Genomic DNA, 15,469 nt, shown 5'->3' with positions numbered 1-15,469 from the left:
CATCTGGAATGGATTGTAACACTCCCTCCATTTTTGTTCCCTGCAGGCTGGCTGCAGAAGTTTCTGTGAGTTGAATAGCATTCGGGCTTTCAATAGTGTGTCACAGATTTCATTACAGATAACAAATCACCACTAGGACTGGAGAGATGGCTCAGCAGTTAAGAGCACTGACTGCTCTTCCAAAGGTCCTGAGTTCAAATCCCAGCAACATAGTGGCTCACAACCATCCATCGTGAGATCTGACGCCCCCTTCTGGGGTGTCTGAAGACAGCTACAGTGTAATTTATTATTACATATAATAAATAAAATACATCTTTACAAAACCACTACTAACTGTAGCTAATAACATAATGCAGCATGTGATCGTGTCTCAGCCCTTCCAGTGATCTGTCTCTTACTGAAGGTTCATAGAGCCAGGAGGGAAACGCTTCAGCGTGTTAATGGAGAAAATCTCAATAAGCGATGTTGAGGATTTAATTTTCTAACACACTCCTATCTTAAACGCTTAAAATGATGATGTATTGACCCATGCAAACAATAAATGCTCTGTAAGCAGGGATTGCCAAGCACTGACTCCCACATCCCCTGTACTGGCTTGGTGATTTCTATTCATGGCTCCTACAGAGCCACTGAGTTTGCTATTTCACTGTTGTGTTTGCGGAGCATCCTAGATCCCATACTTAGCAACCTTTGAGAAATAGAAAACAACTGAGAAGAGGAGTCTCCTGTCCTCCCTTCCTCCTTACATGACTACAGCCACAAGAGTGTGTGCGGTAGCTGAATCTTGCATAGCTTCCATGACTATAGATTGGGTGCCTCCCTCCCTTTCCTGTTCCACAGGATTGTTTTTAAGCCTAAACATCAAAAAGTAATTACTTTATGTGTGTGGATATTTTGTCTGCATGGATGACTGCACCGAGAGTGTGTCTGGTGCCAACTGGAGTCGAACAGGGTGTTGGATCCTCTGAACCTGGAGTGACGGATAGATGGTTGTGAGCCACTGTGGGAGTGCTGGGTTCTCTGGAAGAGCAGCTGGTTCACTTAACTATGGAGCCAACTCTCGGGACTCTATTTTCAAGACCATTGCTTCTTGGTGTAGCGGCTGCTAACTCTAAGGGAAGACCTGCAAAGACAGGGTGTCAATGAGAGGAAACCCAGCAGGCTAATAGATGGCTGTAAGATGCTTGGAGTAGATAGATATTCACCACATACTGTTTAAACCTTAAGTTAGCTATCGCTATTCCTGGGGGTTCACTGCAGTACCCCAATGTGTATGGTGCACAGTTTGACAACCATATGCCTATGAACCATAATAGGCATGACCTCAAAGCTTCATGGCCTCCTAAGAGTGCCCTTGGCAGCTCCCTTCCTTCTTTCTCCCTGGTGCATGAATCTGAACTATGTGGTGCAGATACACATGGGTGTCTGGGCGCTCGCACTCTTGCCTTGCTCTCTGCCAGCCCAGCAGGAAACTTGGTTATCCTGTGGCTAACTTTCTCATTCATCCTCTGAAGGTGAATTTAGAGCTAGACTTTCAACTTCAAAGTACTTGAAAAACTGGCAGACCTGCCTCAGTGGGAGCTAGAACCTCCTGTTTAGTTCTGTTGGTCCCAGTCCCCTTATGTAATACCGTTTCTCTCCAACGATGGCTGTGAACTACCGGCTTTCACAGATAGCAGCCCTGAGAATGCTTGTGGTATTTTTTTTCTCTTCCCAGTATGGTCGGACTCCTCTCCACCTTGCAGCCAACAACGGGATCCTAGATGTGGTCCGCTACCTCTGTTTGATGGGCGCCAACGTGGAGGCTCTAACCTCGGTGAGTACCAGGCAGGGGCAGGTGTCTGGCCTCAGAGAGCCATGGAAACTTCATGTGCCTCAAGGGCACAGGGAGAAAGGTATTGCCTGGCAACTGCATTCTAAAGTAGACAGGCTGCTATTAAGCTCTAACCCTCCACTGCAGTTACATAAACATTTGCCCACACAGACCTAGTTTAATATCTAGTTAATGTTTCATCCTTTCTCATCTCGCCAGCCCCGCTCTGCCAGCGACCCGCTGGTTCACACTGGCCTTTTGTTTACCATGTTACACAACAGTGCCTCTTAGCTTTCTATTCCACGTATGGATTTCTCTTTCATAAGTGCTTCCCGTTGGCCCCAGGCTACAAGAGGCCCAGTGCCCTGTGGGAGGAGCTGTATCCCCTGTGTGGTCTTGGGGGGTCATGAACAGCCTGGAGGCAAAGGGCTGGTGTCTACTGTTTAGAGTCTGCCTTTGCTGCTGGGACTGAAAATTATTTCTAAGTAAGATGTAGTCCATTCTCCTGGCTTCTCATTTCAGGCTTAGCGCTGTCCTCCTTCTCCACCACTCCTCAGGAGAAACTGTTTGCTTCATATTTCATAAAATAAACACCATAGATAAGAGTTTGGCCAACAAGGTGAAGTGGCAGTTCAGTTGTAGCCATGAACTATTGTTTGATATGTTGCTGGTCCAACAGTGGATTAATTACTTGTGTGTGTGTGTGTGTGGGGGGGGATCTTGAGATTCGAAGATCTGAACTTTATCGACAGTCTTGAAGGAGATCACTTGGTGTTTGATGTTGCACCTTACCTAAGGCTCTGAGGTTCTTGGAGATCTTCAAAGTCTTAACCGAGCTGGCCCTTAGAGCTCCATCTAGATAGACTGCCATTTGTTTTGGTAAATGAGATTTTGCTGAGGCACAGCTGTGATCATCCATTTATATAGCATTGTCTTTGGCTATCCATGCTGCTGAGGCCCAGATGTCTGGCATGGTCCTCCAGTGTGTGTGTGTGTGTGTGTGTGTGTGTGTGTGTGTGTGTGTCCCTGTCTGTGTGTAGGTCTTTGCAGTACCGTTCACTCTCAAGATGTAACAGGCCTGTTCTGTGCAGTGCTGGGCTCTGCAGGCACAGATATGAACAGTGTGTGCAGGGAATGCACACATTTCTCCGGATGCTTGTTTACCCCTACCACACAGGACCTGTTAGGCCCGAGGTGCCTTCATTAACCTTTACCCACAGGTTAGTTATCCTGCAGTAAAGCATCACATGCATTTTTATATTTATTATATATTATATACCTATTATATAATATATATGTATCTCAGATGATGCCTTGTGGGAAAATAAAAACCAGGGTGACTCTGAAGATGCTATCAGCCGTTGGATCCAGATGTGTGTGGAGCCTCTGGTCCCTTTGTGTTGCTCTGTGAGCCCATGGCCCTCCCCCTCACTCTTCCTGCAGTGGCTGTCTTCTCTGCTCCCGCCACACCCTGCGAGTGTTTCTTGTCTGTGCTTAGCCTTGTCATTTACTCAGACAGATGCCCCACACAGAGAAACTTCTAGAAAATGAGAGAGGGGCACTGAACAAAGAGTCTTGACCATCAGTAGACACGGGGTGGAGCAAGAGTGATGTCAGATAAGGGTGGGGTCTGGAAGGTGGGTGAAGCTGACTTCTCTGCAGCTGCAGCTGAGTAGTCAGGAAGTGGGCGTGGCTCATGAAAAGCATTAGGTTAGGAGGCCTGAGCTAGGTGACCACCCACTCCTGTACAGATTACAGGGACCATGCTAGAAACAGAATTGAGAGGCTCCCATCAGTAAGCAGGCCTGGTGGGCATCTGGCCTTCTAGCAGGGGAAGCAAGCATCTTCCTCTTTCAGCAGTGATGAATTCCTGTGAGGAGTGGGATAACCATGGACCAGGGACATCACTGAGAGACAAAGGCCAAAGCATGTCTGTCCTTCTGAATTTTCTAGCAGTCACATTAAAGAAGCAGCAGACGAAATGGCTTTCAGCAGTGCGTGTGAAATCTCATTTCAACAGGAGGAATTTGAGAGTACTAATATTTCTCATATTCTCTTATCGGTACCGAGTTTTTAGTGCCTTGTACATTCTGTGCTGACAGCCATCTTTTCAGACTCACATTTGAGACCCATCGCTGCGGATGCTGCCCTGTGGGACAGACAGCCAGAGCTGTAACTTTTTTCTGGCTTCTGAAACCACTGTACAGATAGCATTTGGCTCCACAGCACCCCCTAGTGTCACCTTTAGATTCTGAGCGCTCCTGGCTTCTCCTCCACCACCCACTCTGCAGAGACCCTGGTCACCTTTTAGGAGCTGCTTTTTTTACTTTGCACCTCTTCCTCAATGCCTAGCTCATCAAAGGCACCCCGTGCAAATGAAGCCATGAGACGGTTTGATGGGAACTCTTAGTTGGAGGTACCGTGTCCAGTAAGGAACTCAGTTCGGTCCAGAGCAAAGGAGAAGTTCTAGCTTGCCTGTTGGATCCATCTCAAGACTTTAGGGACATAGTAAGAATGGGGTGGCTCTGACTTTACAGCACCGCTCTGTGGAACACACACCTGAGCCATAGTTTCAGCCTGGGGAGAGCATTCATTCACAGCTTGGCAATTTTGTACCCAGAAGACACGTGGACTTCTCTGGAGACATGGTTGATTTTTAAGCTGGAGGTTGAGGAATGTCACCGGTGCCTTGGTAACCCACAGAGGTGTTATTCACACTGTATAAGGCTGATAATGGCTTTCCACAGCAGAGAATGACATAGTCCAGCAGGGCCAAGATTAAGATTTGCTGGTCCAGAGAGACCCCATATGTATCTCAAGAGCAACTTGAGATGAGGAACTGGGAAGTTGGCAGGTAGACAAAATGTCCCAACTCTTCACGGGATGACTTACTACAAATGCAGATAATGAAACCATAGACTTTTTTTCTTCTCTTAAAAAAGGTGTCTTCATTGTTTTGAAGATTGAATTTTAGGGCTGTATAATACTTTAGCTGAACAGTGGTATCTCTCTCCCTTGGTGTAGAGGGGACATAGCCACAGCTCCTGTCCCCACAAGGGACTGTGATAATCATGCAGTTCGAGTGATCCACTGCAAACTTGATCAGGCTTGGACCGGAAGGTTCTCAGGAGATGTGCATGTTCATGGTATAGACATAAGAGTAGGTCCCTTCATATGAAACCACAGCTCCATGAAAAGTCTCTAATCAAATGGTAAATGTCATAGTGCTGTGGGCCCTTAGGTCTCTGCTTTGTGTTTTTCAGCAACCTTAAATCAACCTGTGCTAGACTAAGTGTCCTTTGGAAGGTACAGTGATTACCAGCCATGGTGTAGAGCAAGGACCAGGTTTGTATGTGTGAGAACTGAAAGATTAGACTGCTGCCATAGAGACAGAAGTTCAGTCAGGGACGGGATAGTCAGAGGAGAATGGGTATGCTCTGAGTCCATGCACTGAGCATCTTTCTGTTGACACCTCAGGACACTACTGCATTTCTTGCTAGGGCATTTTTCCTTCCTGAGGCACCAAATAAAATAAGGATTCCTTAGACGAGGAAACAGGCCAGGACTTAGAGTTTGTCCAACTTTCTTCTGACCCTGCTGTGCCTCCCATTTCTTCCCTGAACTAGCATGTTGAGGTCCCATGCAGCTCTGTGACACTGATCATCTGTTTCCTACAGGATGGAAAGACAGCCGAGGACCTCGCCAAGGCAGAACAGCACGAGCATGTGGCAGGGCTCCTGGCAAGACTGCGGAAGGTGAGCCTTCACCGGAGGTCCTCAGATTGTTCTTATGTGAGAAGTTCTTGGTGTTTTCCTTACTAGAAGGAGGCATTGGACGTAGGTTTAGGAAGATCATTTTTCCTTGTCCTGTCAGTTGGCACACACACATAAATGTCTAAGGGGTTTCTTCTACAGTTGTTGTAAAGACAAATTTTCGGGCTGGAGGGTTGGGCTCAGTGGTTACGTGCAATGGTTGCTCTTGCAGAGAGCCAGGGTTCAATTCCTAGCACCTACATGGTAGCTCATTTATAAGCCCTGTATTTATAGGATATCCAGCACCACCTGCTAGCCTCTTCGAGTACCAGGCATGCAGGCCATGCACGGACAGACACACAAACTAGTTTGATGCTCTTCCCACCGCTGTGCTGGTTTTGTTTACCCAGCCCTCTCTGGGCTAACCACCCCCACAGTGGAGGGGGAAGAACACTGGTGGTGTCCCTTCTCCTATTTTGTTTTGAGTTTCCAGGTATCAGTTAATCTCCTGTTTATCAAATCACAGCACTGTAGAGTTTATGAAAACAGAAAAATAAGTAAACACAGGTGAACGATTTACAACCCACATGATATATCAAGAGACTAAAAAAAAAAAAAAAAAAAAATGCCCAAACCATTTTGGCTAAGGTATCTATCTGTTTTGTTAACACACAAAGATGCTCACTGCAGTTCTATTTAAAATGTAGTAGCAAAAGTTAGACAGTCAGGTTACCAATACTTATGTATAGGGAGTTGTCATAGAGAATGGGTGTTGTTTGGCTTTTAGAAATACTTACAAAGAGATAGAAAGTACATGAGTTTCTAGGCTGAAGCAAAAAGGATACATTATAACTCTTACCCTGGACCTGGGGGTGTAGCTCAGTTGGTAGAGAGCTTATGGAATATTCAGGACGACTTGACTTCCATTGGTAGCATGGAGAGGTGCTGCTTGCTGGTTTTTTCCCTGTGGCTTGCTCAGCCTGCTTTCTTATAAAACCCCAGACCACCTGCCCAGGGGTAGCATTACCCATAGAGGGCTGGACTCTCCCAAATGAATGGAGAAAATGCCTCACATGTCAGTTTAATGGAGGCAATTCCTCAATCGAGGGTCCCTCTTCTGAGGTGACTATAATTTATATCAAGTTAACAAGAACTAATAAGCCTAGGTAGCCTAGATGCCCCATAAAGCTCTTGCTGAATGAACTGGCCCATTGCTCATCAGCTCTGTGCCTTAGCATCTGCATCCAACCCATGGGAGGAGGTGCCAGCTCAGAGAATGGTAATGAGCGCCGAAAGACGTCCTGAGAACAGCACCTGTACACACTGAACACCGAGTGGCTTCCTTTGTGCTTGGCACAGCACCCTGAAGAGCATTTTTAGAATTGACCATTTCAAATGCAGTGGGGGCCCTGAACTTCTGTGACTGGCACTGACATTTTACATCCCCAGGGTTCACAGGGGAGGATGTTCCTACCAGGACACCAATCCTCAAAGAGATTGAGAGGAGTTAGTGCAAATCTGAGAGTCCCATATCACGAGATCTCTACATCCTTGGTCTTTCTGTGGGCACGGGGACTTTGTGGTGTTTATTTCCAGCCAGCCAGCCTGGGGACATCTCAGTGAGCCACCCTGCCTAGTCACAGATCACAGTGTGCTGAGCTGGGGCTTCTGTTCCATCAGGCAGGATTTTATAAATTTCTTGTTTAACAGGACACACTTACCTTCATTGTCGTCCACGTGACTCTAGGCCTCAGTCTTCTGGTGTGAGGCAGAGCTCTGCTGATCCATTCTTTCCTTCAGATCTCTCAGATTTAAAAAACTAAGTCCTGAACTGAGATAACTCATCAGCGCTTGGAAGCACCCTATAGAAGATTTGCTTTCGGAAGTCAAAGCAACGGCACTGGGGAGTGAGGGCAGAAGCTACCAGTGTCTGCAGAGAAAGAAAGACCAGGGATATGTTTACGGTTATCAATTCAGTCTCCAGGAGGAGAGACTGTTCAAAAAGAGCACAGTTCAGGGAAGAGGGGAGGCTGCAGTGTCCGCTGTGCTCTTTGCCTTCTGGCCATACTCCTCAGTATTCTTCACCAGGGTGCTCCTGCCATTCATTGCAGGTGGGCGGGACATCCTGTCTTTGCAGAATACTTCTGTCCCTGGCCTCCAGGCCTGTGCTGTAGTGCCTTTGTTTCTCTTCTTTCCTTGTGTAGAAACCAAAGATTACCTCTACACACTGTGCAGTGTTCTCTGCCTGTGTTAGAGCCACTCACGAGAGAAGTGGTTCATGACGCCTCCCTCATTTGGGTACCGTACATTCTGTGTGGTCTCTGCCTAGGGAGTTTTCAGAGGTTTTCACCTCCTGGAAATGTAGTTTTGAACCTTTGCCATGCAGGAAATAGGGACTGGCCTACGTAAATAGAACCAAAGCCATTTTATCACTGGCTCCGGTGGAAGCCAGTGTGAGAGTCAGAGTCTGTGTTCATACCTGTGCAGCGAGAGGCTGACACAGGACCAGGGAGGGCTTTGGAGCCTGGCATTAAGGGGACCTTAGGAGCTTCTCTTCTGGAAGGGTTTAGACTCCTAGGGACCCAGGCCAAGGCCAGGACTACGAAAACCAGGCAGGGCTGAGCTGTATGGAGCCTGCACTGGTCCAGTTCAATATGGAGGACTTGAGACATTTGGTATTATCTCTGAGAGCTAGCCACAGGTGTTTCCTTCCAGCTTGGTGACATCACTCTGGGTTCTCGCAGTTGGATGTGGCAGGAATGCTTACAGCATATGATCCCGTAGACCCCTCATGTGAGTCTCCTCTGTCTCTGGAGCTTGGTGTTTGGTGGGCTCTGGAAGCCCCGCATCTACCCTCTGGCTGCTCCTCCCCAGAGGAACTAACAGGGGGAAGCTGTGCCTTCTCTTCCATCTCGTGCAGATAGATAGATTACCTACCAGGAAACAGCCCCTTCAGTCCTCCACCGCACCGACCTGGACTGTGGTGCATAGCCAGATTCAGACTCTTCACCTTAATGCAAGGAAACGCAAGGTCATAGGGAGTGGGCTGCATGCGGTATCATGCATTTTGAAGTTCATTTTCTTTGCCTCTGTTCCTGCGAGTTCCATGATTATCAGGGCTTTGGGGACTTGGTTTACTTCATTGGTCTCATCAGCTGGATTTTTTTTTCCTTAAACCGATAATAAAAGTAGCCCCGTCCTTTCTCTTAAACCCAAGCATAAGACACTGAGGAGGTGCTCAGGAATGTTTTGGAAAATGGACAGTGTTGGGTGTTGCTCATAATTAAAATTCACAGAGAGTGAAGGACATTTGCATAATTGGTATTCTCACTCCCTCCATTTGGGCCTAACAGCTTCCGCCATGTGCTGGAAGTCGCTGCTGCCTCTTCTCAGGGCCCTTATCTGGTTCCTCCAGATTGCCAGTTGCTTCCTTTCCAGCCTGTGGGTTTAGTCATCTTTCCTTTGGGGAAAGTGAAAGCTAATTTGCCAAGGGAAACGTGCTGAAGAAAGAAAGCTGTAAACCCAGAGACCCGCCAGGTTTGGACGGTGGGTGTCAGGATCTAGAGGAGAGGCGGGGAGACCTGCTAGTGGAAGCACTTATAGTCAGTGTGGTGCTGGGCTTGGCTGGGACCGTGCAGGCTAGTTGCTCTCTGAGTCTTGGGTAGGATAACTTCTTGAGCAAGCACTTAAAGTGAGCGACGGGAACTGATTGGTGGTGAGTGTAACCTGTGTTACAGACCCACCTTCACAACCACCCGGAAGGTTCACGTTCATAAACCTGCACACTCCTAGTGTTGGGAGGTGTGCTGTCTTACATGTCCAGCCTACTCCAAGCACTCACCCAAACCTTTAATCCCTTGGGCCTTGTGTGTAGCCCAGTCACATTCACAGACCCAAGGGACACACACTGGAGGTCATTGTAGGGCCTGAGAAAACTTGCAGTAGCACAGTGGCCCCAGCTTGATACTCCTCCTGGGTGCTGGGTGGACAAGCTCCTACCAGCTCCTTCCAGCCCCATCACGGAGGGCTTGGCCAGGGTGGATTTGCGTATCTCAGAGCTCCTGCTCCGGCCTCACTTTGGTGGGCTATGTGTTAGTGTGCTTCCTTCCAAACCAATTAACACACATAGCACCCGCCTGCTATAGCTAGTGTGGTGCCATTCCTTAGGAGAGGAAAATAGGGTTGGTGAAAACTGCTTTTCAGGGAGTCCCCCTCGGGGCTCCTCAGCTGTCCCTACCATGCCACCTGGTGGCCAAAACTGAGAATGCGCTGACCACCGGTGGAGGGCTATCAGAAACTTCTGTCAAGGGAAGGTTGTATCAAACTCTTCTAAATTTAGATTCGAAGAGGACAAGGTTAGATTCCCACAGGCATGCAGACAGCTGAGGCCACTTTCCTTTTTCCTGCTTTTCAAGACTCTAGTGTATTCTGCCCACCTCAATGACAAAATGGCTCTCCTGGCTTATGGTCCAAAACAATGGTTCTCAACCCGTGGGTTTCGACCTCATTGGTGTTTCAAATGACCCTTCCATAGGGTTCCCCTAAGGCCATTGGAAAACACTGATACTCTCAGCATGATTTATAACAGCAGAAAAACTAGTTATAAAGTAGCAACAAAAATAATTTTTATTGGGGGGGGTACCACAATATGAGGAACTGTAGTGAAAGATCATAGCATTAGGAAGGTTAAGAACCCAGTCAGGGTTGCCATCTCTTGGTGGACAGAAAATGAAATATGAAAGGGACCTGGGCACAGGTAGGAGGCAGGAGACATAGGGTTCTGATGTCCCTGGGTCCCCACTTGAGAAGTGAGAACGCGTGTTTGCTTGTGTGGTAGCCCAGAGTCTAGGGCCTCATAAAAGCCAAGGTGTAAATTAAGCAAAATGCTGCTTTCTTTGATAAGACAGGATGCCTTGAGACAATTGTTAGTCCAGGAGTAGCTTGTTGGCATGAGATTCAGAGATGACCACAGCCTCCTTGTCTTAGTCAGGGTTTCTATTCCTGCACAAACATCATGACCAAGAAGCAAGTTGGGGAGGAAAGGGTTTATTTGGCTTACACTTCCATGCTGCTGTTCATCACCAAAGGAAGTCAGGACTGGAACTCAAGCAGGTCAGAAAGCAGGAGCTGATGCAGAGGCTATGGAGGGATGTTCTTTACTGGCTTGCCTCCCCTGGCTTGCTCAGCCTACTCTCTTATAGAACCCAAGACTACCAGCCCAGGGATGGTCCCACCCACAAGGGGCCTTTCCCCCTTGATCACTAATTGAGAAAATGCCTTACAGTTGGATCTCATGGAGGCATTTCCTCGACTGAAGCTCCTTTCTCTGTGATAACTCCAGCTGTGTCAAGTTGACACAAAATTAGCCAGTACACTCCTCCAACTAAGACTCATCAGCCAAGAACAGCAGTTCTAAGCAAAAGTTTTAGGCCAACAGTAGCTCTTGGGATGCAGGTGACTATGCTCCATTGCTCCCAGAAGTGGATGCATTTGTCTCTGAAATGAAACCACAACGAGGTACAAAATTGGCATGCCACAACCCCATGGAGATGTAGGGGGGGGGGGCTTTTTCTCATTTTGCATACTTTGCTAGTGATGGTTTATAAATCTTAACAAAGTCAAGAAGCCCCCACAGCTACATTGTGTTTGTGACAGGGACCCAGTAGGGCCATGTCTTCCCAGTGAGACAGGCTACAGATGGCTGTGTGATTCTCTGTTTGAGCCTCCAGCACACAGCCTGAGATTCCTCTTCTGTCTGCGTGTCTTTCTTTATCTATTTCGCACCTATGTTTATCTTCCTTTCACACTTCAGGATGGGTAGAGGATGCAGTAGTCGATTCCGCTCTGATCCATGTTCTTGGGTCTCAGTTTCCTTATCTAAAAGGGGAGGATCGGGCAGCTCTTGTGGCCATCGAGAGTCATGGCATGCCTTCTGTATGGCATCCTGCTGATCTGAAGTGAGTTCCTTACCCAAGAACAGCATGCAGCCACTTCTCAGTAGACTCACCAATGCAAAGGTGACAGACTTGGAAAGGGAACGTGTCTCAGTGAACATGCTGGGACATGAGGCACAGTGCTGGTGATCTAGGGAGAGCCTGCCACGGCCTTGGAGTGACTGTGAATGTTTACCAATTGGATGGTTGGCATGACAACTCAAACAGCATGGTTTCAGGGTTACCAGGGACCCAAGAGTCTCAATGAATAAAGGCAAAATGAAATTTTAAATAGGTCCAGGAAGATGGCTTGAGAAATAAAGCTGTTTGCCATCAAGTTCGAGGACCCATATAGGGGAAGGACAAAACTGTCCCTTACAAGCTGTCCCTTGATGTCTTTCTGCATATGTGCCATAGCGCATGTGCGCACACAAACACACACACACACACACACACACACACGCGTGCGCGCACGTTGTAAATACATACAAGTACTAAAATATTTAAATACTTTGTGAGCCAGCCACCAATTTATAAGATATTTGTAATCTTGGAAAACTCTACAGTCTACTCCCGAACCTCAGGTCATGTGCAAAAATGTAGCTAAGTCTTAAGCCGAGATGACTCTAAACAAAACCAAGTGCCCAGTAGTCCCAGGGAACCCAGGATATTCTTCACTGTAGGAGGTATACATACCCACATTCATTCCAATGCTCAAACATCCACATTTTGTGGGATCTAAAATACACCTATCTCTCCATAGTGTCCACCAGGGGGCAGTGTCACCAGTGCCGAGAAAGAGCTGGTTCTAACCTTTTGGGGTTAGATGCCCCTGTAAACCACATTGTAATTAACAGGAGAAACAATGATGGCTCAGTGGGGGAGAGGTCAGCAGGGAGCTCTCATCTCAAGACTCAGAACCAAGCCAGGTGTGGGTCTCAGTGAGATACCCTGTCATGGATCTCCTCTGAGAGGTACCAGTTCTGTTCCTTAATCATAATCTTTGTGCCAGGGCTGAGACACCAACTCTGTCTTCCACTGGGGTTCCTGATATTGGCTAGAGCTCAGGCTGTTGGGGTCACGATGGAGATCCACACATGGATCAAGCCTGTTGGGAAGGAAGCTTGCAGGAGGAGGTGAAAGGCAAGATGAATTTAGTGGAGTGTCTGGATGTTAGGGAACATCAGAGGGAAACTCCTGCAGCCCAATGCGGGAGGAGACATGTAATATCAACGTGCAATAACTTCAGACAGATCCTCATTAGAGAAAGAACATGTGATGATAAAAGCGAGGCAAGTGGAGAGGACGGGATGAGAGAGACCTTGTGGTGTGAAGGATGCCTGAGCACACAGACTTGAGGTGATGGTTTGTATATGCTTGGGCCAGGGAATGGCTCTATTAGGAGGTGTGGCCCTGTTGGAGTAGGTGTGTCACTGTGGGTTGCCTTGGTCATGGTGTCTGTTCACAGCAGTGAAACCCTAACTAAGACACTTAAAGTGAACTCTCTGAACATGCTGCACCTCTTGATAAAGACATCTCTTCCAGGGCACATATGCTATGCCCAAGTCAGTGTGTCCACATGGCTGTATCTCTTCCAGATTATGCATCTGGTGGCCCAAATTTCTAAGTTCTCAGCACTGAGCTCCCTACTTGGAGGCTGCTGTATTTATGGATAGATGAATGCCTGAGTCAATCTGAGGACTGGCTTGTTCTGGGGAGATTTATGCTTCTCCCTACAGGTTCAAGAAAGAATAGAGCAAGACCACCACTCTGCTGTCCTTCAGCCCTCCCACAGTACCCATTGACTTGTGATGTCTTCTCTCCGGTCTCATAAAAGAGTAGGCTCTGCCCTCTTGTGGTGTAGCCATAACGAAACTAGATCTTTCAAACATACCAGAATAGGCCCTACTCTGTGATAGAAACCAGAATTTTCATACAAATAGAGACAGGCCCTGCATGTACCATGACAGTGACCCTCAAGGAGCCAACTGACAGCCCAGAGAGGGTCAGGCTTTACCCTTTTTCAATGTGACTATACCACTTGTGCCCCAGCCTCTCCACACAGAGGAACAGGTCCCTAGTTGGCCTGACAGGCTCATCTTATTTCATGGTCATGTTTCATGTTAATGCTTCACAGGTTTTCCCACCCAATCTGCTAGGATCCAGATGCCATGGAAACGGGCAGATCCAGAGACAGAGGGCAGAGGTTGTCAGATGGCAAGGGTAGTGACTGCTAATGGTGGTGGGGGGTGGTGACAAAGGTCTCTGAACTGAGGGAGCAGGGATGGATAACAACATGGGAAAGACTAGAGTTGCTGAATCCCACACTTCCAAACAGTGACTGCAATGCCATGTGTCTTCCTGAGTTTAAAGACAGTTTCGTTGGAAACCATAAAGTAATGTAGGCCCAGCTAGAGTAGTAAGTACATACCCAGGACCAGAAAACCTGAGGCTCGTGGGGTGTAGCCCACTCAGAGCTTCATTTTTCCCATGACTGAGAACACGGCCTCTCATTCTTCCGTCAGGACACACACCGAGGACTCTTCATCCAGCAACTCCGACCCACCCAGAATCTCCAGCCCAGAATCAAGCTCAAACTGTTTGGCCATTCGGGATCAGGGAAATCCACCCTGGTGGAATCTCTCAAGTGTGGGCTGTTAAGGAGTTTCTTCAGAAGGCGCCGGCCTAGACTGTCCTCTACCAACTCCACCCGCTTCCCACCGTCACCCCTGGCTGCTAAGCCCACAGGTAGGAGCTCCAGGTGGTGGCCATAAGTCCTGAAGTTGTTGAGTTCTGCATTCTCCAGGGGGAGAGATGCTCGGAGCAAAGGCTGAGGCCTCAGCCAAGATGTAGCACATATTTCCTCACTGGAGGAACCCACGGGCCTCCTGATGTGAGACACACTTGGCTAACAGACTGCTGGGGACTTGGGAACCCACAAACACTTGTCACTGGCTGTCACATGTCTCACTCTGTTTTGTAGCTCCCTTGGGGGGCTCTGGATATTACCTGGTGTCTGTACAGGATTAGAAGGAAACCTCCAGCTCATGAGAGGAACTGTTGACTGCCAGCCTAGGAAATTGCTAATTACCCTCACACCAAAAGAAGTTCTCCCTCCAAGTCTGCCTCCTGTCACCACTAGAGGGCAGTAGTCAACAACTTTTTTCCCCCTGTGATTTCATAAGCTATTACTCTTATCTTGCTACCAACAAACCTGTCCTGGCCTTTTATATATGCCATGAACACTTATCACTGAGGGGGGAGGAAGGAAAGGCCACCTGCCAAATACTGCCTTCCCTCCTCTGCTAGCTTGAGCCCATAGCTGGCTAATCATGTTCACTCTCCCAGATGGTTGTCCTGGACATGGTTGATGATGGCATGAGACATACCTAGGGATCCCTAAGGATCTTGCAAAGCTGGGAGTCTGTAGATACATTGTAATGCTCTTGGGAGGCTTGGAGTCTGTGGAAAGATACATTGATGCATGCATGAATCTAATTCCCTTACCCCACACAGTCCTGCCTTTCCTTGGGCCCACCTCTGCCCCTTTCACTCCATCTTCCCCTCCCTTCTCTTACTGCCTGCTTTGGCATTCCTACACCATGTGTGAGTGTTCACCCTTTGGCCTGCAGTCTCAGTGAGCATTAACAACCTGTACCCTGGCTGTGAGAACGTGAGCGTGAGGAGCCGCAGCATGATGTTCGAGCCGGGCCTCACCAAAGGGATGCTGGAAGTGTTCGTGGCCCCGTCTCACCACCTCCACTGCTCGACTGATGATCAGTCCACCAAAGCCATCGACATCCAGAATGCTTATTTGAACGGTACGCCCTCCTTGCCCCAAGGAAAGGAACTTGGTTTTCCTTTCGAAGTGCTCCAAGTCACTACCCAAAGGGAGCTTTTACCCAGTGCTATCTGCAGACTCGTAATGGGCTAACGCAGGCTGGCTCACATGCCTGGAAAATAAAACTACA

At 48.0% G+C, this 15,469-nt stretch overlaps 1 protein-coding gene across 4 annotated transcripts in view; it reads left to right on the top strand.

The window, feature by feature from the left end:
- The window catches only part of Dapk1 (death associated protein kinase 1), a 162,779-nt gene that overhangs the window by 134,706 nt on the left and 12,604 nt on the right, over nt 1-15,469 (top strand). For all 4 annotated transcript variants that reach the window (XM_029468550.2, XM_021179879.2, XM_029468552.2 and 1 more), the window contains 4 exons: nt 1,718-1,816; nt 5,491-5,568; nt 14,024-14,246; nt 15,131-15,319. In XM_029468550.2, the coding sequence (XP_029324410.1) occupies nt 1,718-1,816; nt 5,491-5,568; nt 14,024-14,246; nt 15,131-15,319 (589 nt within the window). The remainder of the gene's footprint in view (nt 1-1,717; nt 1,817-5,490; nt 5,569-14,023; nt 14,247-15,130; nt 15,320-15,469) is intronic.

This window comes from Mus caroli, unplaced genomic scaffold (genome assembly GCF_978045245.1).
Source record: "Mus caroli unplaced genomic scaffold, Mus_caroli_1 scaffold_15, whole genome shotgun sequence".
NCBI classification, from domain to species: domain Eukaryota; kingdom Metazoa; phylum Chordata; class Mammalia; order Rodentia; family Muridae; genus Mus; species Mus caroli.
Note: the sequence above shows the minus strand (reverse complement) of the source record. Positions and strands in the feature narration are given on the sequence as shown.